Source organism: Tribolium madens, unplaced genomic scaffold, assembly GCF_015345945.1.
Source record: "Tribolium madens isolate multiple individuals breed KSU strain unplaced genomic scaffold, Tmad_KSU_1.1 Scaffold_11;HRSCAF=98;Tcas5.2_LG3b, whole genome shotgun sequence".
Classification (NCBI taxonomy): Eukaryota; Metazoa; Arthropoda; class Insecta; order Coleoptera; family Tenebrionidae; genus Tribolium; species Tribolium madens.
Genome location: NW_025400975.1, coordinates 1,937,428 through 1,947,784, shown reverse-complemented (window position 1 = coordinate 1,947,784; position 10,357 = coordinate 1,937,428). Strand labels below are relative to the sequence as shown.

Below are 10,357 nucleotides of genomic sequence, written 5' to 3'. Positions count from 1 at the left end.
TTCTACGTATTTTCAGAAGAAAATGTTTTACTTTAATTTTTCAAATGATTCAATATTTTTGTTCGAAAAAAATTGTTCAAAAAATTTCATACATAAAAATTTTAAATATTAAAAATAAAACTTTTGAACTTAAAAAATAAAGTGCAAATTCTAGAGCTGTACTATTTTTTCATGCATTGCAATCACCAGGTTAAAAAACGGAACTCGCGCCCCAGAGAAAAATTTCAAGTAAGATAAGATACCAGGAACATGGAAAAAATGTTTAAAAAATTCTCTGCCAAAAAATTTTGACATATATTTTTTGACATTTGACATTTTTTATGTCTATTTAATTATACTGATGAACTTGTATATTTTTTTTACAATTATTTAGTAAAGGTACAAAAATTTTGCCAATAAAAGCCACAACTAACATTAAACAAAGTTACAATTTAGAATACAGCTTTCTTGTTTCCTCTTCTAATAGCCTGTAGCAAAAAAACTTGGAAAATTATTTTTCCAACAGAAATAAATAGAGTCAAAGTGCAAAATTTAAACTCTCATAACTTCGAAACTTTTGTAGATATTTTTTTTTAACATTTTTCTCTGGGGCGCAAGTTCTGGCGCACCCTGTATAGAGTGATTCAAAAAGACTGTACCATGGCTTGAGTGGTTGTTAGAGTAATTTTTTTAAATCCAAAATTGTAAACAAAAAATGCATACAAACATTTCTCAGAAAAAAACAATTTTTCAAAAATGTAATTTTGACATTATTTTTTATTAATTAAAAAAGAAAATTTGTTGGTTATTAGTAAGGGACCTTAAAATAAATATATGTATGCATTTACATATTAAAATATAAATAAACCTTAAAATTAACAGAAAAAAATTAGTCAAAATGTTAAGATTTTTTGAAAAAGTAATGTAATCAACATAGAAAATGTGTTGTCTTTAATATGTTTATGGCCTCTATGGCCACGTAGCAATAAATAACGTGCATCTATGGTATTAAATGTTTTAAATTAAGTACAAGGCACCTAATTTAAGATGTAGGTAAAGTGCGTGGTCTTTTTGTGATATTGTAAAAAAAAAAATTAAAGCATATCTGCGCATTTGTTTTCTATGTTTTCTATCACCACACGAGTGATGGTCCAATTTTTTTGAATTCACCTGTATTTTCTTTTTAACATCGAATTCATACACCTCCAGTCATTTTTCAAAAATAATTTTGTGTACTGTGGCATAGAAAAAAAGAATTATTACTTAATAATAATAAAAAAAAGGTAGGTACCTACTAAAGGAATTATTTTGATTAAATTTCATTAGTTTCAAATTAAACAATATAAAATTGTACGTTATAATATAAATTATAATAAACTAAAAAACAATGCAAAAGTAGAAACCTACTCACCAACGTTAAAAAAGGTAGATATCTAATATACAGGATCACTAAAAAAGATGGAATCACCTAAATATTTTGTTAAATTGTATTAAAATTATTAACACGGTAAAAAGTTCTATATTTTTCAAATTTCTATTATTTGTTTGAGAGACAACTTGATTTTTAATAGCATTAGATAGAGATTCACAATTTTATTTGGCCCTAATTGTTCATACTTTTTTTGACAGAACCCTAGATGGCTATTTTGATAACTGAAGCTAAAACTAAAAAAAATATTTTACGTTAGACTCGAAAAAAGAACAAATTATAAATGAAAAATAATTATTATAAGTATTGCAAAACATTTATTTGTAACAAAAAATACAATGTACTCGTAACTATTTAATGTAATGAATGAATTTTTTTCACATATTTTCTTATAATCGCACTAAAATTAGGCTGATGATAATGAACGCGAAGATCTGGAGCTGATTTGTTGAGTTTTTTGTTTTGTTTTGAGTTTTGTTGTTATGAGTCTTTTCTAGGAACATTTTATTCAACTCTTGGACAGACTGGGGAACCCTTGTGACTCTTTCATGGAACCCCCAGGGTTTCGCGGAGCACCTTTTAGGAATCGCTGGCATAAGGAGTCAAATTAAGTATTTAAACATTTCTGATTTCAATCAGTAACGTAAGTTTGATTAAGTAATAGAAAATTTCAAAACAATTTTATAAACCGTTAAAAAATATTTAGCTGTATCTACCTATATTTTAGCGACTCTGTAAACCCCTTCGATTTAAATAAATAAGTTATTTGTATAAAGATTTTTACATTGACTATTGCAATTTTTATGTTATTATTTTTTCTTAAATATTACATAAAATATTTATAATAATTTTTAATAATAATTTTAAATAAGTTGTATGTTTTGTTATTTAGCTTTACGCATGCACTTACCTGTTCTGGGGAAAATCCAATCGATTTTTTTCCATACGAATCCACATTGTTCAAATGAATACTGTTATTATCCATACTTTTCTTATTAAAAAAATCAATTAAATTTTTCCTGTTTTCAGAATTTACATCAACTTTCTTATTATAATTAGCAACAGACAATGAAACTCTTTTATTAACATCATCCGATTTACTTTTAAGCACATTGTTGTTACCACTAAAATCGTCCTTTTTATAACAGTTGAATTTTCTAGCTACTTTTTCATTTTCACCATTCTTCCTCGCCGACTTATCACTATTAAAAAATGAATCTAATTTCCCATTTGTAGTAAAAAACAAATTTTCGTTATAATAATTCAAATTGGGGCAAAAATTTCCATTATTTGAATCATTTGAGGTACTCGACGTTGCATCTACCTCCATGATACACTAAATTCAAGTCATTGTAATTGCACTTTTTCCAAAAACACTTTTTTTGAAACACAGTTATTGACAATTTTTACACTTCACACCTACGTTCATGCGTTGTATTCACTAACAGTAATTTTAGTAAGGCTTGTCTACGGCAAGAGTATTTTCCCTCAAGCTCCTCCCTTTGAATGGACAGCCAATGAAAGGACAACTTTCAGTATTGTCATGCCAACAGCCCTTCACCACCGCCAATCGAAGCTCAATGAGGTGAATTTTAGAATAATAGCATCGTACTCTTAAAACATTAAGTATGCAATATTTGTATCTGTTATTATTATTGTCATTCTAATTTAATTTTTGTTTTTAGGGACGCTTTAGTCACTCGTTTAGTGATGTGTAATTATTTCTTTTTTTAAGTATTTTTTTTTATCTATTATAATAATTATTATTGATTAAAATTTTTACTATTTAATATGGAAACTGTTGCTTGTTAGTGCATAGACGGCGTTAATTGATTAAGAGTTATGAGGTCAAATAAATCAAATCACTAAAAACTACAAAAACTGAATGGCTGCAATTTATAGAAATTCTTGGGCATCGTCTGGAAGTTGGCTCATTTTTGCCTATCAAATGAACCGACACCTTTTAAGCGCCATAAATCTTGAGAAATTTATGGTCGCCCAATTATGAGCATAAAAATTCGGGGTTAGTATGGTACAATGTGCAAAAAATAAGGTTCGTTATTTAGGTAAATAACATAAATATGCGTGTCTATCAATAAGAAGCCATAATTTGTACCTAATCAAACTTTTACATCTAGAATACAGAATAAAAAATAATTTGTTTTATGTCTCAAAACCAATTATTATTATTGTTATTATTTTAATCGTTCTCGTTTAAATTTTAGCAATCAAGCAATATGAAAAAAAATATGAATTAAAATTGTAAATAAATATAAAAAATCTGATGTGAACATCACACGACTTTCCTTATTCTACTTATTTGGAAAACAACCTAATAACGACAATAATTTAGTGTAACATTTGCGTTAGTGCCACCTGCTTGATCACACGCGAAATAGAATATAGTCGCGGGTTGGAGTTTGGAGTGCAGTTTTTTTTAGTTCGGTACCCATTATTATTATTATTTTAACACATTTTACTGTTTAGTAAGGTATATTTCATGATTCTAAATAATTAATAAATTCTAAATAATTAATAAGGAAAGTACAAATTTAACTTGTGAACTATTAAAAAATTAATAATTGCCACCTTTTTTTATTCATTTTTTCTAATTTTATAATTTACAAAATCTTTTATCCTACGTAGTAGTTAATGGTGAAGTTTGTTACATATTTATATAACATTTATCGCTGTTTTATATTAAATTACAACATGCAATAGGGTTGACAACATTAAAAAACATTGTCAACTATTCATTTTGTGCTTCACACGCTCAACCAACGAGAGTTCTTCGCCTGAAGAAGATATAATTAAAGTATCGAAACGTCGCGACGAATTAATGTTGTATTTCCCTGTGTCCTATAAACCATTTTCTACGCCATCAGGCTATTGACAACTATATTTTTTGTCTCTATAGCCTATATTATTCAGTGTTACCAACTTAATTTCAAAGTTACAGGCTACCTATTTTTATCAGAATTTTAAACGAATGCATAAACTTATTTTATTCGAATCTTTTTGTTACTTTTTGTTATTTTGAAAAATGTTTATTTTAACTTCTCAATATTTAAAATTATTTATGAAAAATTTGTTTTACAATTTTGTCGACATATGATGTTACCATAAATTTTACGATTCAGCAGTAATAAATATTTATTTTTACACCTACTTACAGTATCTAAAATTATTTAAATTTTTCAAAATTATTTATCTTGCAAAAAATTTACGTTTGCAGATATGACAATACTGTATAAAAGGTGTCGTCATGGTAAAAAAGTTTATTCCTTAGGAAACTGTTCCTAAGGTTTCAAGAATGATTAAATTTTACTGTTATTTAATTAAATATTAGACATCGTTGCCACATCCATTTTTTTAGGTTTTTTCCTAATAATTTTAATAGATATACAAGTCCGCCAGAACTCGGGCCCGAGAGAAAAATGACATAAAAGGTAAAATACCAGGAACATGGAAAAAAAAAATATCTATAAAAATTTTGAAGTTATGAGTGAGTGTTTAAATTTTACACTTTGACTCTATTTATTTCTGTTGGAAAATTAATTTTTCAAGTTTTTTTACTATAGGCTATTAAAAGAAGAAACAAGGAAACTGTTATTTGTGGCTTTTGTTGGCAAAATTTTTGTACTTTTACTAAATAATTGTATATACAAGATCATCAGTATCATTAAATAGACATAAAAAATGTCAAAAAATAAATGTCAAATTTTTTTGACAGAGAATTTTTTAAACATTTTTTCCATGTTCCTGGTATCTTACCTCACTTAAAAATTTTCTCAGGGGCGCGAGTTCTGGCGCACCCTATATAAGATTTTAATTATTTTTATCTTTATAGGAAAGCATTTCTCTACCATCACCTTTAAAAATGAGTTTGTGCGCCATTTTTTGAGTATTCTGTGTATAGAAATACATAAAACTAAATTACAATCGTGAGAATTAAAATTTAAGTTAAATATCAATTTATTATGTAATATCCAGAGTGAACAAAGAGCAAAGAATTTAACTTTTTAAACTCAAACTTTTTGAAACCTGGTGTAAAAATTAATTGAAACTAATAGCAGCATTTTTGTTTTTAGTTCTGTAATTTTTTTTAATGAAAACCAACCATGCATTTTTTGGTAATGAGACTATGATTTAACAATCACAACGAAACAAAAATTTTTTTTTTCTAAAAAAATTTTCATGGTAGGTAGGCTATTTTTAAAAAAAATCCTGGATTTAAGAAGAAAAAAGATCATATTTTTTATATATTATAGAATTGTATCTTTCACCAACAATTTTTTTCTGAAAACAACTAGTTTAGCCGTAAAACGTTTGGTTTTTATTTGTTGTTCACCTTTCAAATTAAATTTAAAGCCACCTTTAGCTTTAAAGCTTTTTTATTAAAAAATAAGGTACTGTTTGTGTGTTTTACAAGATAAGAAAGTTTTAAGAACATGTCCGGATTATACGTTTTTAACTACATGAAAGTCAGCAGATTATTCCATATTTTGCTTACTATTAAATCCTAACATCCGAAGTCAATTCAGCATGTTCTCACGGTATAAAAATTATTGTAGTAAATAAAAATTTGTTGCAAACTGCAACAACCGGAAACTCAGCACAATAAATTAACCAACGTGGAAAATCAACACTTTATTATTATTGTTATTTACATATTACCGAATCACAATCGATGCAAAAAATTATTTATAATTTGATTCGATTTTTGATGGCTAACGAGTCCGCAAAAATAATGAAGTGTAATTGCACATTAAATCTGTTAATATTATGTGATTTATTGGTATTAGGGCCGGGAATCATGTTACATCTGTCCTATAATTAACTCCATCGGGAGTAGCAATCATTTCAATTAGACGCACTCCCCATAATACACAGGGATGTTAACTGAACAACACACCCTTTACGCCTCGTTCAAATCGCGGTTGCCATGGAATATCACAGGTGCTTGTGATTGAACTACGTCTAAATAATCTGTGATAGGTACGCTAACTATGCCGAGGACCATTCATGTAGCAAATGGAATTAATTTTGTGAACAATTTGTTGCATAAAATGAACAGTTATTTTTTTGTAACGGGTAAAAAATTGAGAAAAACAAACGTAAAATTTGCAGCTTTTGGGAAAGGAAAATAAGATTGATGTGGTAAGGAACTGAGGTGCAGAAACCCTATTCTTTATCAGCCGCAGACGCCAGTTAGGATGTTACAAGATCTCTACATATGTAAGGTGTAAGGTAACTCTACTTCATTACCTGCGTGCCGTCATATCATATTATTACAAAAAAATGCAACTACCACTAAATTTTCATCTAGTCGGAGGAACATTTCCTGCAATCTGATATACGTTTCCAGTTATGACAGCCACACCAAAAATCTTTTTTTTCTTTATTTTAGCATGTATAGCCAAATAATAATAATTGGAGTCTTGTCTATTTTATTTAAAAGAAATTAAAAATTAAATTAAGAAAAATAAACATGGAATTTATTTTAGTGAAAACTCAGTTATGTGATCGACAAGCGCAGCATTGAGGTTTTAAATGAACCCTGAAGGTGTAATGATAATGAAATTTCCACCAAAATTTGTATCTCATTTTATACACAGTCACATTTAGTTTACATAATAAAATATCTGTTTTTCTAATAAAGTCGAAATTCAAATTTCTTTAATTTCAGCAGCATTCCGATAAAATCTTAAATCTAGTGAAGAAAAAAATTCAACGTTGAATCGTTGCACAAAAATGTTACATTTTACAACTAGTAAGTGGCGTGTTTTTTGTATTTTTTTTCCTATTCAAATATTTTGCTTTATTGGTTATCAATGCTCTAAATCTGAAATTATGATGAGCAAAAATCTTAGGTGGATTATTGTGTATTATAATTATTTGAATAACTCAAGAGTGATGGTGAGTTTAGTTTGAATTGAAAGCAAAACATTGTTATTTGTGGGAAATGTAAGATCTTAAAAATTAGATACATTATTTTAAAACAAATTATTAAATTTTTTTTTTAATTAAAAATTCAGTACACTCTCAATAGTCCGACCTCTCGTAGTCACTTGATGACAATATATTCATCTGTATTATTATTAAGTACTACATACTATCCTATACAGTGTGTTAAAAAATGGTATGTATGTTATTTTCTTAGCATCAAATTTTTCATTTAATTTTCAATAAAAAAACAATATTATTTCATGTTTTTAGTATTTTACACTGCAGAATATAATCTGGTATTCCGGATGCTACTCTAATCTGTCACTACCTAATGATTATTGAGATTGTACTGTATTTTTATTAATTCACTTTTAAAATCAAAATAAATTTTGTATTTATCATCGTTTCCTCGTTGTCTTTACAAAATCATCTATCTCTTCTTAAATGAATTTCAAAACAACATCTGATAGAAGCCCATCAGTTTTTTAATAGTAAATTGCACGAAACGAAGTGAGTTGAATTGTGGTTACCTTGTATCTATTTGGGAACACAAGAATAGATACAGAACAAAGACTGTTTACATAATAGCTCCTTCAGATCTTGATGTAAGGCTTTATTAAAAACCTGTGTCACACCTCTTGACATAAAAGTAAGAATTGGCTCAGAAGCAGGTAAAGAAATACCTGGACTTGAACGGAAACGTAAGAAACTAAAATTAAGAAGAGAACCCATATTTTCTCATACTTGCACTGCTTAATATTATTACCTTTCTAATCATAAAAAAAATAAAAATATGCAGTGAATTCTAAAATTTCGTTCGAAGAAAGAGACAATTTTTACAAAAATACAAGCACTTACTTTATGCACTAATGACTAAAGTAAAATCTACACAAAGAAAAAATTGTTTTACACAAATTTATTTTGTNCAAATTTATTTTGTCGAAAAAAATTTGTTTTTCTGTTTGCTTAAGCAAATAATTAAGAATTAAAAGTTAAAATAAAACAATATTCCTTTAAAATCAAATAAAAATTCAGTCTTTATTGTTTTTTTTTGATATCTACATAAAAGTTTTAATTGTTTAATATTCATACTCCTATTTATTTAGATCTATAAAATTATTGATTTTCTCAATTACCTACCATTTTACTGATGATCTTTAAGATCATTAATATCGAGGTGGAAGGCGCTTTGTTACCAAAGCGCGAAGCGCCGAAGAACGATATTTTATTAGGTAGGTATTATTATACAGTATTATACATTTTTTTAATTCTGAACATAGCCCTACGTTCCATTTAAAAAAACACAGATCAATCTATTGCTGTCTTTGGATGACTTAGTCTCAGTATCGTGTCTACAATTTAAGAGCAACTAAATAAAAATTGCTTTACTTAAATAAAGATGATGACAAAACAAATAGAAAAATTACAGACAGAAACAACATTAAATACCTCACAGTAAGAAATAAACATAAATCAGAATAATAAAACAACAATTAAAAAAACATAAATGTTTGCTTCGTCTTGTTTTTTGATTTTTTTTTGAAAACGCTGCACATACGGTTAAAGATAGAAAGAAAGTGTAAAGTACAAAGTTGTAGAAAATTAAATTTGCTTTATCTTCAACGGTTTTAGCCCTACAAACAATCCAAGAAGGTTTAGTGACGAAAACATTTCGCCTGCCGGTGGCGATTGCGGTGATGTGTCTAAGAAACCTAAACCGTTGAAGATAAAGATATGATGTCGCGGACTTTTATAAAGCAAATTTAATTTTCTACAACTTTGTCCTTTACACTTTTTCTAGCTTGAGTCGTACCTATGTGCAGCGTTTTCAAAAAAGAAATTAAAAACATAAAGCCAATCAAAAATTTGTGTACCATTTTTTTTAAATGATACATAAAAATTATAATAAAATTTTTGCTATACCTAACATAATTTTTTACTGTGAAGTATACTTAATATCCTATCAGTCTGCAATTTCTCTGCTGTTTTGTCTTGGTCTTCATTAAAATAAAGCAACTTTTTATTTCATTGCTCTTAAATTGTAGACACGATACTGAGACTATCATTGGATAGTAGACAGCAATGGATTGACCTGTGTTTTTTTAAACTAAACATAGAGCTATGTTCAGAGTTAAAAAAAATGGCCCTGTATATCATATTATTCACAATCATCTTCCTTAAAGAAAAGAAAACCAATAAAATTTGAAAAACATGACAGTTCAGGTTGGGAAGTGGCCATTTCTTAACCTGAACTGTATAATTTAATATCAATTGTTAAGTCAAAGTTGAAATGTCATAATTTTCAACTTTTCTCACTTTATGATTGTGAATAAAATATTTTTTATTAAAATGATAACACATCAATTATTATAAAATCATGGACGCTGACTTTTTAAATTTTCAGTGTATACACAAACAAAAAACTAACCATAAACAATAAAATAAATTCAAATAAACATAAAAAAAATTTTCGAATCCATTACGAGGTTTGAAAACAATAAAGAATCACTCAAAAACAATTTCTTTTCTGTATTCCTTTTAAATTTAATATTTTGAAATATTTAGAAACTCTGATCTATCAGAGAAAAACTAGCTGTTTGCTTCAAGTTGTAGAATTTTGAAAACTAATAATAAAATAAAATAAAAAAAATATGTTGAATGTTTTGTCGTTCTGAGGATTATATCAAATTCCCTCCCAATAAAATAGCTTAATTTCAGTTTGTTTTAAGAAGTGGAAAAACAAATTAGAAGTAGAGATATAAAAAAAATACAAATTTGTATAGTAAAATTTACATTTTTAGTATTTTTTCTGTAGTAATATCATAAGTGGTAAAATTTTGTCGGCAGACGAGAGGTTTTTGAACAATGTCACGAGCTAAATTGGCAACAAAAACTCGAGTAAGTCAATCGAAAAATTTTGCCAGATCAAATTTTACCACGAATGGTATTCGGAGAACTATTTCATGAATAAAACTACACATTCAAGTCTACAACTATTTA

The 10,357-nt window shown here is 27.4% G+C and overlaps 1 protein-coding gene across 2 annotated transcripts in view; it reads right to left on the bottom strand.

The window, feature by feature from the left end:
* The window catches only part of LOC123004171 (homeobox protein SIX1), a 6,906-nt gene extending 4,074 nt beyond the window's left edge, over positions 1-2,832 (bottom strand). Inside the window, exons 1-2 of one of the 2 annotated variants that reach the window (XM_044397307.1) lie at positions 2,588-2,710; positions 2,319-2,532 (exon numbers count right to left, since the gene is read on the bottom strand). In XM_044397307.1, coding sequence (XP_044253242.1) covers positions 2,319-2,393 — 75 coding nt within the window. In that variant the 5' untranslated portion in view covers positions 2,394-2,532; positions 2,588-2,710. Of the gene's footprint in view, positions 1-2,318 lie in introns of both variants that reach the window. The other variant, XM_044397299.1, reaches the window with a different exon arrangement.
* Positions 2,833-10,357: the final 7,525 nt, after the last annotated feature.